This window comes from Mauremys reevesii, linkage group 2 (genome assembly GCF_016161935.1).
Source record: "Mauremys reevesii isolate NIE-2019 linkage group 2, ASM1616193v1, whole genome shotgun sequence".
Lineage (NCBI taxonomy): Eukaryota > Metazoa > Chordata > Testudines > Geoemydidae > Mauremys > Mauremys reevesii.
In genome coordinates, this window is record NC_052624.1 from 207591674 (window position 1) to 207607346 (window position 15673).

The 15673-nt window shown below is 40.5% G+C and overlaps 2 protein-coding genes across 8 annotated transcripts in view; one reads left to right on the forward strand and one right to left on the reverse strand.

Annotated features, from left to right (window-relative positions):
- Positions 1–15673, forward strand: part of CABLES1 (Cdk5 and Abl enzyme substrate 1) — a 114990-nt gene that overhangs the window by 74357 nt on the left and 24960 nt on the right. Inside the window, 1 exon segment of the mRNA XM_039521275.1 lies at positions 6724–6801. Coding sequence (XP_039377209.1) covers positions 6724–6801 — 78 coding nt within the window.
- Positions 6370–15673, reverse strand: part of TMEM241 (transmembrane protein 241) — a 137404-nt gene continuing 128100 nt past the window's right edge. For 6 of the 7 annotated variants that reach the window (XR_005593140.1, XR_005593139.1, XR_005593136.1 and 3 more), the window contains one exon: positions 6370–6581. Coding sequence is in view for 1 of the 7 variants with exons in the window: in XM_039521291.1 (XP_039377225.1) it covers position 6581 (1 nt within the window). In the remaining 6 variants the exon portion in view is untranslated. Of the gene's footprint in view, positions 6582–11865; positions 11992–15673 lie in introns of those variants that run through there. The other variant, XR_005593141.1, reaches the window with a different exon arrangement.

Here is a 15673-nt window from a genome sequence, read left to right on the forward strand (position 1 = left end):
AAGACTACCTCCCCTCTCCTCCCCCGCCCCCATCCCATCCCATTTCTTTTAAGATTTTGGTTTGGGCCAAAAGCAGAACATCATAAATCCATAACCTCTTGGAGCAATAAAGACCTGTCATAAAACATGTCATTATTTACAAACATATTACATAAACTAATTAATATAAAAATTGCTGCACTCTAAACTTAGCATATAAATATATATGTATACTAAGAGGTGGTGTTCCTCTTGATTCAGTGTCCTCCACTTTTTTAGTAAATGGAAGAGCTGGAACCACAAAGATAAGCCACTTAAGGGGAAAACACAACAGGAAAAGTCCAGAATAGAGCAACACAAATAATAAAAGGTTTAGAAAAATCTGACCTATAAGGAAAGGTTAAAAAACTGGGCATAGTTAATCTTAAGAAAAGAAGACGGGAAGGGATTTGATAAGGGCTGCTACAAAGAGGATGAGCATCAATTGCTCTCCATGTCTATTGAAGATAGGACAAGAAGTAATGGGCTTAATCTGCAGCAAGGGAGCTTTAGTTAGATATTAGGAAAAACTTTCTAACTATAAAAGTAGTTAAACTCTGGAATTGGCTTCCAAGAGAGATTGTAGAAGGATTTTAAGAACAGTATAGACAGACACGTGTCAGGGATGGTCCAGGTATGCTAGGTCCTGCCTCAGCACCTGGGGCTGGATTTGATGACCTTTAGAGGTCCCTTCCACCCCTACATTCTGTGGTTCTATGAAAACCTTCCCAGACAGCATGGCGCGTGTGTCCATCCGTTGTTTTTGTACGCAGGGGAGCAAAGCCACAACAGTTAAACTTAATGAACAGGGGCTGGAATACTGGACTAAGTCTAAGTATATATCACATGGTTCAGCTTCCTAGAAGGTCACAGAATTTTGTCAACACAGTAATTTCCCTTGGCAAGCGCTTGAGAAAGAGAGAAACAGATTTTAATTCTTCCTCTTCTTTAAGTCAGCTGAGTTACTTCCCTTCTTGTCCAGAAACATTGGTGCAAATTTCACCTCTCTCAAAATATTTTCTCCTCAACAGTAACTCAGAGTTTTTCTGAGAATAGGATAGTTGCCTCTACACCTTCCTCTCCAAATGCACATTTATGGGGGGAAATAAAAGTCGTCTCCCCTTCTTGCTTGGATCATCAGACAGATCCAGAAAAAACAGGATTTTGTTGCTTTTGAAAATGGTCTCCTCAGAAGCTTTGGCTGTCTTTATACCTGCTGCTTATATCAGGATGGTCACCTTGTGAAGTGGCCAAAGGGTTACATGCCCTGGGTAAGAGGCAGCGGCGTCCCAAGACTGTGAAGCTCTGGAACCTGCAGGGAAGTGAGCCTCATTCCTGTGGAAGTACTAGCCCTCCACACTGCTGCTGTGGCCTCCCTGGTAAAACCCCCTTGGCAGCTGTGCAGTGGCAGCCATGGAACAAATTCAGCAAGAGTTCATGCTGCTTCAGGCAGCTCACAGTCAGATTTATATAAGGAAGTGTCCAGGGTAAGCAGAGGATGACACTGGTGGGGAGTAACTGTTCATTGCTGCTCCCCATCCAGTCCCAAAACCCTGCAGTGCACCAACCCCATGAAGTTCTGGTAAAGGAGCTTCCTTGAGGTCTCAGATAAAAGAGGCCATTACCATGGAGACAGAACACACTCCTTCTATTGTCTCCAGGAGAGCTTTGTGGGATCAGGGTCCTACTCTGTTTAAGGAAGGAGAGGTGACTGGAGCTCAAAATTGAGTGGAAAAGTAGCTGTTTTTTCCCCCCAAGCTATCCTGGAATTACTGTGCTGTTACCTGTTTTCTTCCTTTTTGATACCTAATTACTCTTGGGGGAATTCTTCATCACTGTGTGCGTGCAAAATTCATGTCCCCTGCAGATTTTTTTGCTTCCCTGCAGAAAAATGACTTCCTTTTGATGGGAAAGCAAATGGAAGCCGGAAGAGCACTCACATGCCCCTCCCCAGCAACACAAGCAGGTTGGTTTGGGCGCCCAGAGCAGCCAATAGAGATGTAAATCACTGCCGGGGGTTGTACTGAGGGGGGTGTGTGTGTGTGTGTGTGTGTGTGTGTGTGTGTGTGTGTGTGTGTGTGTGTGTGTGTGTGTGTGTGTGTGTGTGTGTGTGTGTGTGCGTGTGTGTGTGTGTGTGTGTGTGTGTGAGAGGAGAGAGAGAGAGACTCTGTCCCTCTCGCTCACTATTGCAGCATGCTCGGTGTGGAGGGGCAGGGCATCAGGGTGTTTCTGAGGAGGTAGGAATAGGGCAGGCTCTGTCCCCTTAGGCAGAATAGAAAGTAGCAGCCTGCCTGCTTAGTGAATTGTTCCCATTGTTCTTAGTGAATTCCCCCAGGAGTATAAAACAGGTGTAAAAGTTTTAAGGTTCCTTTACATTGCCAGAGTGGTGTAAAGGACAGTATGGCCTCATAAATGTTTATGGTGCTTTAGTGATTAGAACTGATCTAAATTTTTGGACTGAAAAAATTTCCTATCAAAATGTGTTCCATGAACTGTTTGCTACTGACCTTCCTGCAGATGGTCAGTACCCAATATTGTGAGTTTGGTTCTCTAGCCACACTAAGCATATAGATGCATATGTTTGTTGACTAATAACTAGAAATAAAGGGTCAAACCTAGCTACATTACTATTAGGCAGGAGGGTTTGGGGATTTCCTCCAAAGCTCCCCACTTCCATTCTCCATCCATTATATTGTAGTTTAAGAAAATAATTGAAACCAGAGTGATTATTTTGACAAATAAAATATGCAGAATTTTAAAATACTGTGTACAATTTTTTTAAATTTTTGGTGCAGAATTCCCCCAGGAATCCCTAATATATATATTAAGTTTTTCTTGGTGAGATCTCATTGTATAATAGCTATTTCTACATGTGGACATGTGAAGGCACCAGTTTGGTTTTCTTTTAATATCATGGGATTTTTCAGGGAGAAGTAGGGCGTTGGTGGAAAAAGCTGAATTTCCAGAAGCAGCTGGGGGCAGGGAGGCAGAGTATGTCTTGGGGGGTATTGTGGTTTTCAGAATTCAGAGATGTTTTCTGATGTCAGCCTGAAAAATGGTGCCAAGTTGCGTACATCAGCAAACAAGGCTTTCAGTGAGTGAGGGAACTGCTCTGAGTAATAAAATCGTTTGGCAATAAGCAGTGGTGAGCAGAAAGTGAATCTTATGCCAGCTTTTGTGTTTGTTGACTGTCTTTCTCAAATGTGAAAAACACATCCATCTTGCTTTATAGTTGACTTTAATACCATTAAGGCATCTTATAGGGTAAAGTGCTGTCTTGGTGACAGGTTAGATAAAAAGTATTTTGGCACTTAGACAAAGAATGAGATAATACTCTGATGCTGTAAGAAGTCCTCTCACTAGTATGTAGCTGGTTATTATTAGAAAACATTTTTGCATTTGCTTATTATTGCAGCATAAATATTCTCTTCACTGAAGACTTCTTCAAATACATTTTTTGTAAAAGAAGAAAATATTCCTGCTATAATGGAATGTTCCAGGAGAAAGAAGACTAACTTCTCAGCTATAGGCACTGACTCTGTGGGTGCTCCGGGGTTGGAGCACCCACGGGGAAAAAATGGTGGGTTCTGAGCACCCAAGGGCAGCCCCTCCACCCCACCCCTAGCACCTCCCACCCCACGGATCAGTGCCTCCCCCTCTCTTTCCATGCCTCCCACCCACCTCGAACAGCTGTTTCATGGCATGCAGGGAGGCTGGGAGGGAGTGGGTGGAGCAGGGACACAGTGCAGTCAGGGAAGGGGGCAGAACTGGACGGGAAGAGATGGGGTGGGAGTGGAATGGGGGTGGACAAAGGTGGGGTGGGGCTTTAGGGGAAGGGGTGAAGTGGGGACAGGGCCTGGGGCAGAACCAGGGGTCAAGCACCCCCCCGGCAGTTTGAAAAGTCAGTGTCTGTGCTCTCAGCTATTCAGGATCCCCCTGGTGGGTGCCGGGAGCAGCATGAAGCAACTCGCTGGGCAACATAAGTGTGCTTCCGCATATTGGAGAATTGTGGATGCCATTTGGCTACTGTGGTGGTGATGCTTTAGAATAGCACAATTGCTGAGGGCTTATCTGTAATTTTAATTAAAATGTCTTATGTTGTAGCCCAGTAGATGTACTTTACTGACACTGAACTAAAAATGGTCCTTGCACTGAGCTTACCACCAAGCTTTGACCAATGTAATGCAAAGAGTAAAAATGAGGGGTGAATTCCTGCCCCCACTGAAGTTTGTGGCAGATATGTAAGAGAGGGGAATCAGAGTGTAACGCACCAGAGTGATATGCTTGTGGAAGCCAGGTTGCCAAGTAGGTATTGGCAGCATTCTGAAACAAAAAATAGGGAATTTTCAAGGTCAGCATTTTATTCCTAGGTATAGTGCATTGCACTAATCAAGCCTGGAGGTCATAAGTGCACAGACCACCATGATAAACTCAAATGTGACAGGATGAAGCACAGTCTGCTTGCCAACCATAGTCCTGTTTGGGACTATGTAAATGCAAACTAAGTACCTTTTAGAGCACACCAGCAGGGTCCACACAAGTCAGTTGGAGCGTGGCTTGTTAGAGCATTTTACAAATCACACTCTTCTAGCATGCTTTGCCAAGTGCCATGCAGGGAAGCCCTCAGTGTCCAGAAGCAGTGAATAATCCAGCATTAGTGAGGAAAGTGGAGACATTAAAAAATGCCAGCTGTTTACTCTTACAGTAGTTTGTGTAGTTTTTTTTCTGGTGAAAATGATCTTCATCGATCCACTCTCATCCGCTTCGTCATTACCTTCAGTAATTAATGCCAATCAATATGGGTTTATGGAAAATAGATCTTGTCAAACTAGCCTGATATCTCTCTTCGATGAGATTACAAATTTTGTGTGAAAGGTAACAGTGTTCATGTAATATACTTAGACTTCTGTGAGGCGTTTGACTTGGGACCACATAATGTTTTGACGATGACTCTAGAATGATACATAATCAACATAGCACATATTAAATGGATCAATAACTGGCTAACTGATAGGTCTCAAAATGTAATTGTAAACAAAATAGTCATTGAATGGGTGTGTTTCTAGTGTGGTCAGCTGGATCTATTCTTGGTCCTACTATGCTATTTAACATTTTATCAATAACCTGGAAGAAAACATAAAATCATCACTGATAAAGTTTGCAGATGACACAAAAATTGGGGAGTTGGAAATAATGAATACAGGTCACTGATACAGAGCAATCTGTATCTCTTGGTAAACTGGGTGCAAGCAAACTGTACACTTTAATATGGCCAAATGTAAAGTCATGCATCTAGGAACAGAGAGAGCAGGCCACACCTCCAGGATGGGGGACTCTGTCCTGGGAAGCTGTGACTCTGAAAAAAGACTTGGAGGTTATGCTGGATAATTAGTTGAAAATGAGCCCCTAGTATGAAGCTGTGGCCAAAAGGGTTAATGCAATGTTTGAATGCATAGAGAGTGGAATCTGAGGTAGGAATAGGGAGTTTATATTCCCTCTGTATTTGACACTAGAAGTCTGTGCAGTTCTGGTGTCCACAATTCAAAAAGGATGTTCATAAATTTGAGAGGGTTCAGAGAAAAGCTGCAAAAATTGTTAAAAGATTGGAAAACCTGCCTTATAGTGATAGACTCAAGGAATTCAATCTATTTAATTTATCAAAGAGGAGGTTAAGGGTTGACTTGATCATAGTTTATACCTACATGATGAACAGAAATTTGATTATAGAAGACTCTTCAATCTAGCAGATAGTGACATAACAAGATCCAGTGACTGGAAGTTGAAGCTAGACCAATTCAGACTTGAACTAAGATGTAAATTTTTTTACAGTGTGTATAATTAATCACTGAAGCAACTTAACAAGGGTTGTGGTGGATTCTCAATCATGGAAACTTTTAAATCAAGATTGTATGTTTTTCTAAAAGATATGCTTAAATTCAATCAGAAATTAATTCAGGGAAGCCGTATATGGCCTGTGTTATACAAGAAGTCAGACTAGATGATCACAAAGGTCCTGTCTGGCTTTTTATTCTATGAATAGTTGTCTGAAACTTTTGTGTTTTGCTTCTGATCAGTGTACCTAAATCGGTTTAAAATTAATTGTTTACCAGTTTTGAACTGGTAATAAAGGATCATGTTAAAAATGCAAAGGAGTGCTTTACTATTTTTTTAAACAAGAAGAATTACTGATGTTATAATAGGAATACATTTTTTAAAATGTTATGAGGTTTTTATACTTCTCTAATGATCTCTCTCAAAGAGCATTGTTTTTAAACGTATTTGAAATTGCTTGAACTATGATTTATAACTTGACATGTCTAGGGTAGATTGATTCAACCAATACCAAGTATATGCATTTCATATTTTATTACAAATACAGCCTATCGTCAAACTTCCTTTACCGTACAAGTGAAATTATTAAATAGAACCTCAGTATGGAACTTGGGAGCTTCAGCTCTGTTAGCTGTCTATATGATGAGTAGGTGATGTGAGGCAGTGTAATTCAGGTTTCCTGTAAATCATTCAGTTGTACAGTATTTTTCCATGGAACACAGCACCAACTTCTAAAAAGAGAAGGACAAAATTGTCAATGGTAGAAGCTTTTAATTGCTAAATGCCTGAATGCTAACGCTTGTTGTTTGCTTTGTTTATTGCTGTGAGATTTTTTTTTTAATTTTAGTCTTTGATTTTTGTTTATTTTTTTAGAATAGTCCTTATCAGTGGCAGAAGATCCTTCTGTAGCATATTTTCAGTGCTGCCGTATCGAGACTGTACCCAAATCGGGTATGTATATTTATGCATACTACCTCGTCTCTTTGGGTCATAACAGCATATATAGTACTGAATACAGACAATAGGGCTGTTGTTTTTAAATATCTTCCCCCAAAAGATAAATATTTGATTTGTGCTATAGTATCAGGTTAAAATCATATTTTTAAATCACAGATTTCCTTATCTTTGTGTTTGTTTTTCATGCTTCACTCATCTTGGACAATGCAGATATTCTAGACACTATTACTTTTATATATAGTCAGCTTTCCCTTTCTGGTTCTCCTACACTAGAACAATGCTACAGTATCTAGTTTCCAGCACTGTAGAGAAATGATTGAATTCAAACAAAATACTGTTAATTGAACTATTTCATTAAAATGGTTTAAAAACTGTATTCAATTACTGAAAACACCAGTTGTAAAAATGGAGACAAATAACTTAATAAGCCATGGGCCAGATCCTCAATTGGTGTCAGTGTCTTCAGTGGAGCTATGCCAGGTAATACCAGCTGAAGATCTGGGCCAATAGGTTTGTAATTTTCCAAAGATACGGAACGTGCAATGCCCGTCATTCCAAACTGAAACCACATAAGTGAAGACATCAAATTAGGATATGTGAAGTTGGGTAACAGTGTGAGAAAGGACACCCACAGATCACTTTGGGTCAAATTCATCCCTTTTCTAATATCACTAAAGTACATCAGAGATGAATTTGGCCCATTGTTTTCAGTAAAGTTTTTTAGCATTACTGTTCAGTGTTTGAGTAATTCATAGCAAACTGTTTTGTGTACAAAAGAAGCAAATACCATATGGTGAAATTGGGTCAATTATCCTGTCTTTGAGAAAAAAAATTCTTTAGCTAATTAAACTGGAAAGATGCATCAAGCAAATCTTGAAACGTTAGCAGTTTACGTCTGTAGTGCATTGCAGTGCATTTATGATCACTGGAATGTGGAATTTAACTGCTATCTCAGAGAGCTGAATATGCCTTTGAAAAACTGAAAGCAAGGGGCTATGCCTTCTGAATTGCAGTGATAATGAGGAAAATCACCTGGGAGGCAGAATTTAATCAGAAAAATGTGAATAACAATTGAGAATCATTTAAGAACACCTTACTTGATGCCCCAAAAGCCACAATACCACATTAGAGGAAGAAGGCTATGCTGGTTAAAAAAAACTATCTGGTTTAAAGAGGAAGTGAAGGCAGCTGTAAAATATAGAGAGAGAGACAGACACATTAGGAATCATGGAAAATTGATAAGGGAAGGCAAGGGACACCAGGAGAAATCTATGGCCAGCAGAGTTAAGAACAATAAAGATTTTTTTTTAATATATTAGGAACAAAAATATGATGTGATATTGACAATGATATTGCTCCATTACTAGATGGAAATGGTAGATTTATCAATAATAATGCAGAAAAGGCAGAATAAATATTTCTTTTCTGTATTTGGGAAAAAACATGTTATACAGTCTTATCATATAGTGATAACACTCTCTCTATTCCATTAGTGTGTCTTGAGAATGTTAAGCAGAAGCTACCAAAGTGAGGGCTTGGCTACACTTGCAGGTGTGCAGCGTTGGGAGTTACAGCTGTCTTCATACAGCTGTGTAGGGAAAGCGCTGGAGTGTGGCCACACTGACAGCTACCTGCGCTGCAGTGTGGCCACATTTGCAGCATTTACAGCGGTGTTGGGAGTGGTGCATTATGGGCAGCTATCCCAGCGTTCAAGTGGCTGCAACGTGCTTTTCAAAAAGAGGGGGGTGGGGTGGAGTGTGACAGGGAGGTGGGGGAGAGAGAAAGAGTGGATTTTTGGAGTGCAGATTTTGACCACTTCCCCGGCCCCTCATTCACTCTTAAATGCAAATAGCCTGCAGACCAGATAAGCAGCTGCTCCCGACGGACTCCCTTTCCCCCTCTCCCCACCGTGCTGTTTCTCTCCTCAAGCAAACACTAGGCTGTAGACATTCATCCCCCTGCCTGCCTCATTCACGGCAAACAGTAGCTGTGTTTGTTTTTTAGATAAGCAGCTCCGGGAGCCCCGAGTTCACAACAAAACGAAGAGTGTTATCTTTACTTAAAAGCATTATGAGAAAATTCTGGAGGTCAGTTACAGCGTAGTAAGATTAATCACTGTTTACACTGGCACTCCAGCGCTGCAGCACCAGTGCTGCAGTCGTTATTCCCCAGGCAGACATGGAGTACAGCCAGCGCTGTAAGCCAGGGAGATACAGCGCTGTATGTGCCTTGCAAGTGTGGACGGTGAGTGAGTTGCAGCGCTGTAAAGCCACCACCAGCGCTGCAACTCTCCAGTGTAGCCAAGCCCTTAGACATTTTTAAATCAGCTGGTCCAGATAACTTGCATCCAAGAATTTTAAAAGAACTGACTGAGGAGCTTGCTGGACCATTAACATTGATTTTTAAATAAGTCTTGGAGCACTGGGGAAGTTCCAGAAGTAAGAAAGCAAATGTGCCAATTTTTAAAAAGGGTAAACGGGCTGACCCAGGTAATTATAGGCATGTCAGCCTGACGTCAATCCCAGGCAAGATAATGGAGTGGTTAATATGGAACTCGATTAATAAAGAATTAAAGGAGGGTAATGTAATTAATGCAAAGCAACATGGGTTTATGGAAAACAGATCCTGTCAAAGAGACCTGATTTTTTTATGAGATTACAAGTTTGATTGATAAAGGTAATTGTGTTGACATAATTCACTTAGACTTCTGTAAGGTGTTTGACTTAGTGCCGGACAATATTTTGATGAAAAAACTAGAATGATATAAAAGTCACATGGCACATATTAAATGGATTAAAAACTGGCTAATTGCTAGGTCATAAAATGTAACTGTAAACACAGACTAGTCATTGAGCAGGTCTGTTTTCAGTGGGGTTCCTCAGGGATCGGTTCTTGGCTTTGTGCTATTTAACATTTTTATCAATGACCTGGAAGAAAACATAAAATCATCACTGAAAGTTTGCGGATGACACAAAAATAATGAAAAAGATGGGTTGCTGATTCAGAACAATCTGGATTTCTTGGTAAACTGGATGCAAGCAAACAATGTAGTTTTAATATAGCTAAATGTAAATCTGGGAGCAAAGAATGTAGGGTATACTTCCAGAATGGAGGAACTCTATCCTTGGAAGCAGTGAGTCTGAAAAAGATTTGGGTGTCATGGTGAATAATCAGCTGAAAATAAGCTCTCAGTGAGATGCTGTGTCCAAAAAAGCTAATGGAATCCTGGGATACATAGGCAGGGGAATCTTGAATAGGCGTATGGAGGTTATTTTACCTCTGTATTTTGCACTGGTGCAACTGCTTCTGGAATACTGTGTCCAGTTTGGGTGCTCACAATTCAAGAAGGATTGGAGAGGGTTCAGAGAAGAGACAGAAGAGCTCAATCTCTTTAGCTTAAAAAAAGAGAAGGTGAAGGGGTGACTTGATTACAGTCTATACGTACCTATATGGGGAATGAATATTTAGCAATATTCAATCTAGGAGAGAAAGGAATAATACGCTCCAATGACTGGAAGTTGAGGCTAGACAAATTCAGACTGGAAAGAAGGTGTAAATACTGTGAGAGTAATTAACTATTGGAAGAATTTAACAAGGGCCATGATGGATTCTCTATCACTGACCATTTTTAAATCAAGATTTGGATGTTTTTCTAAAAGATCTGCTCTGGGAATTATTTTGTGGACATTCTATTGCCTGTGCTATACAGGAGGTTAGAGTAGATGATCGCAATGGGCCCTTCTGACCTTGGAATCTATGAATTTCCACGGGCTCAACTGCGTGCCACAATCTAGCCCAAAGTAAAATAATCCGTAGAATACCGCTGTGAGATAGCTAAGTACTGACTAGTGGCATGGGTCATCCTCACTAATGTAACATCAGCATAACACAGTTGTAATATACTGGGAATATTGCAACAATGTTATTGCTTCATCTGAATTTTTTAATAATAGACACTCTATTTCCCATGATAATTATGGGCCAAATCTGAGAGATGCTTAACACCCGCAGTGAAGTTAATGGGAACTGCAGGAAGCCAGCACTGCTTGATTGACCTTGACTGTAATTTTATTTATATTAAGTACAAAGAAACCATATGTCATAAAACTTAAAACGAATGGCCTTAGCATTATAAAGCACTGCATTTGTTTGGTGTATAAATCTACTCCTGTTTAGTAACACAGCAAACTTGTTGTGCTTGTTACATTTCAGCTTCAGAAAGGTTCTTTATGGTTAAAGTATTTATGATCTTTGTTTCTGCAGTAAGAAGGAACAAAATCTTGCTCTTCTGAGCATGATTTATACTGACATCATACAGACCTATTTAGAATGGCTGAGATAAACATGCATGTCTCACAGACAAAATATGTACATTAAGAAAAATATGATCGTGATTATTTAATCTCTAAATCAATTGGCTCTCAAGCAGAGCTACCACTTGTATGTCTTCCTAAACTGGAAACTGCACCTCCCGGCTACTGTGTAGACGTAACCTAAGTTTCTTGTGCTATTTTTTCCCTTTGTCAGAACTTGGTATTTAAGGCAATTTAGATGAAGTCATCATCAACCTCAGGCACACATTTCCTGAATGTTTATCATTCTGTAGACATGGTGAACAGGAACTCCATCTATTCTTAGAAAGTAAAAGAAAAAGATAAATGCTCCTTGCTTTACTTTACCCCTCCCACACAACAGAAAAACTAATAATAGTGCTGTGGAAAATTACAGATTCATAGGCTTTTTTTCTCTCATTAATTTTGTTCCCACAGTGAGAAATTTTCAAAGTCTACAAATTATTTAATGTCAGGAGTATAAGCTTCATTGTTATGTGTATTTTTGGCTTGATATTGAGATTAAGCAGGAAACCTCATTAAGGTGGTAGGATTTATTTTCCTGAGATTTCTCTTATATTAGGTAAAATATCAAGGCAGAAGCTGAAATGCTGAGTCTTTGATGTACTTAGTGAGAGTACACAACACAATTGTAAGGGACTGTGTACCAGTTTCTCAGATTCCTCTGCCAATACACTGTAGCCGTAGTTCTTGTTCCAGTAATAAGTGCAATAAGGAAGTGAAAAACTGGAGCCCAGGTATGGTGAGCAGACTCAGTCAGCATGTCAAGGAAAGGCTTGTTGTTGGTATGTCTGGCATCTGATCCTTGCCAAAGCTATAATTACCCTTATCCCTGCAACAGAGTCAATAAAATGGAAGTTCTTCACTGTGAAGGATGAGAACAATATTTTACTTTGGATTCTCATGAATTTGAAGTGCTGTTGTTTTCAGGCTAGTCTTAATTAATCTGTAATGGTCTGGGATCATTGAGTATATTTCCTCCTAACCATATCCCCTGAAGAGCTTACATTTCCAAATAAAATTCACTTATCAGGCACCTGTTGTTGTAAATAGACTTTTTTTCTTTTTAGGTTTCTGGGAGTCAGGTTAATATTTAATTGACTTTTAAATAATTCACAAAAATGTTCAGCTAGTGTTGTCGTTTAAAGAGCAACTGCACAGCAGGAATCTTGCAGTGGGTTTTATAGATCACATCCAGGCATCCATTTTAGAATCATTCAAGAAATGTTTCATTACTGAATCCAATAATGTGTGATTTATGGACAGCTAATCCGTGCTTAAAATGCATGTGGTAAGAGTTCCTTCTCCGATTTTTGTTTATTCTGATTGTTTATTCTTTCCTATATAGGGCAGAAATAATCAAAACCAGTAATTATCCTGTAATAATTTTGCCATGGGATCACAAGTCACACTATGCTGTTCCAGGAAAAATGCTGTGGTACTGCAGTAAAATGCAGAGAGAGAAAATAGCACATTTTCACTACTTTCACTGTAGCTCCCAAATAACCAGCATGTTGAGCTCTGAACCCTGTCAAAACTTCAGATTTAATTTTTTACATACAGTAGGTAAATAGCACCCACCCAGCACCGCATTTCCTGATACAAAGTGCACAAATAAAATGATTAGGGCCTGATTTTTCTGTAACTCTTACGTGAATCTGGAGTAACTCCATAGAAGTCAGTGGAGACAAAAAACAATGAGAATCAGGACCCAGTGCATTATTATCCACTAAGGAAATGTAAGAGACCCTCACCCTGGCATGGAAGGTAATAAGTAAGACTTTTATTTTAACAACATCCCTTGTTTCCCTTTCCTTTAACTGGAGAGAGTCTTTAGAAGAAACCCCCCTCTTTGACAGTCTCTTATATGGTACGACCAATAGTGATAACTGCCCTTGGGGGTGGGGGGAGAGAAGAAGTTAGTTGAAATGGTTGGAGCCGTTGTTGTTGTTGTTTCCGAGAAGACACAAAAGAATTGCAAAGATAGAAAATGCAGCTTCTGGTGTTGACCTTCATTTGCAATTGCACTGCTGAAACAAACACAGGCATAGCACATCGTTTTATCAGCCACTCTGAGACCTGGCAAACTTGTACCGGTGTCGGGCTTTTTAAGTTGCATCTCTAGTCACGGGCTTATGGCAAAAAGAACAGGAGTACTTGTGGCACCTTAGAGACTAACACATTTATTTAAGCATAAGCTTTCATGGGCTACAGCCCACTTCATCAGATGCATGCCGTGGAAAATATGGTAGGAAGATAGATATCTATATTTTTTTTCCACTGAATGCATCCGATGAAGTGGGCTGTAGCCCACGAAAGCTTATGTTAAAATAAATTTGTTAGTCTCTGAGGTGTTACAAGTAATCCTGGGTTTTTTGCGGATACAGACTAACAGGGCTGCACCTCTGAGGCTTATGGCAGTGTTGCAAAATATACAGACTTAGCTGGCTAAGCCAGACTCTCATTATAGAACAGAAGGCAAAAGAAAGAGGGATAGGAAAGAGAAGAAATAAAGTGGGAAAGGAAAAGGACACAATGGGGCAGAGTGACAAAGTCTCACATCCCAGATGGTGTTTGGGATTTAGCCAGAGCCCGTGGAAGTTGCAATGTTATCTGGGTCCCCTCTCTGGTCTGGTCTGGTCAGGATCTCTCTCAGGTTCAGGCAATGAAGGCCCAATGGTATCCTGGTAAATCCCAAGGTCTCAGAAAATATGGGGGGATGGCAGCAATGATGGTGAAGGTTGCTCCTTTCTGTTCTGTCAGCCAGCATCGGGGTAGCCAGCTGCCCCACCCCACAAAGTTTTTTTGAGGACCCCAAAAGGGAGTGATGGGTGGAACAGCCCATTCTTATTATTGTGTCTAGCAATTAGGACTAATTTCCCACACACCAGTTTTGGTTCATCGATTACCGGTCCAACACTTTTCTTGTTTACAGGTATAACCCTGATACAATCCTTGAATTATATCAGTAGCCTTTTCGTTTGGACTAATTCAGTCTGTCTCCCTGTGGCACTTTTTCCACAGCCACATTCATTGTTATAGGTTATTGTGACACTTCATCAATTCTTTATCCACTTTCACACAGTTAGGCTCACAAGTGGGTTAGACCAGCCAGGGCCCGGTCATTACAATAGTGCTACCACACTATAAATAATAAAAACACAGACTTTGGAGCCTTAGAAATAATATATATAAGATTGTCTGGGGGCCAAGCCACTGAGCAAAGTAAAGAGGCATCCCATGAGGCGCTTGGTGAGGAATAGAGCCTTAACAGTTACAGTCCCTCTCTGGTACACAGGGGTGTTGCAGAGACTGCGCCTAAAGAACAATGGAGTCCATCTCCCCTGGTGTGACTGGCCACTCAACAAGCTGTATAGGAAGAAACAGACATGTTCCAGCTCCTCCTCTACCTGCTGTGGGGCCCATGCAATCCCCAGGTGTTTAACCGTGCTCTCCTGAATGCAGGGATTGCAACTGTGACAGGGTGCTTGCTGAGTTACAGTGGGGAGAGGCTCCTTGCACATTTCCCTAGTTCTCTGCATCCCCGTACAATAAACTTCTGCAGTCTGGCCCTGCATTAATAGTTCCAGAAAAAAGTTAACTACAGAATGACTTTGCCTAGGCTCCAAAAAGGTTGGTTGGTTGGTTGGTTGGTTTTTTCTAAATGTGTCTGGCTCAGGAGGGAGCCTAAAGCTAACCCATGTGAGTCCTTGGGGCCCCCCTCTGCCATTTGGCCCGGCCCATGCACATAGACTTGGATTGCTTTAGGTCTTGGTAATGGGCAGAAGAACAATAGTACAGTGTAGACCTGAGAGAATTACATGCTCCAAGTAAGCACTTTATTACGTGGGAGAAGGATGTGCCTGCACTAAAGTGGTCTCTTCATTTATATGTAAAGAAGAACATGGTCAATATTTTAGACCAGTCCTCTCCAGGAAAAGGAATTAAGCTCTCTCTAGCCCAAGGGTGATGGGTTCCAAACAATAATCACTGTGTTTTACAAAGTGAGCAGGCAGATATTACCTACAAGTATAGGCTTTGGGAAAGGAGAAGACTGAAAAGTGTTTCTGTGGCACTTTCAGAACAGTACTTAATTTTGAGTGGAATGAGAATAAATGCACTGTAGTAGCAGGGCCCCAGGGATGTATGTTCATTTCAGTAAAGTAAAAGTGACAGAGAAGATTGAGTCACCGTTCCTCATTAAACTTCAGCTAATGTTTAGGAAATGTAGTTTATACTCTTACTTGTCAGCTGCCCCTAATCTCACCGACAGAAGAATCAGTTCCTTTTAAGTCTTCAGAGTCTACGTTTCTGAAAGACAGCTGTGCTGATTTTTTAAAGTATGCCCGCTTGCTCCCTTTTGAATGTTAGCATAGATACTTAACTTTTTGGTTTTTCCCTTTGATTGCATTAAATAAAAACTGTTCCTTGGGTTTTTGTTTTGTGTAATGGCATAATTTCCTCTATAGTCTCCCTAATCTTTTTAGGAAGGAGACTAGAGTACTTTCATATTA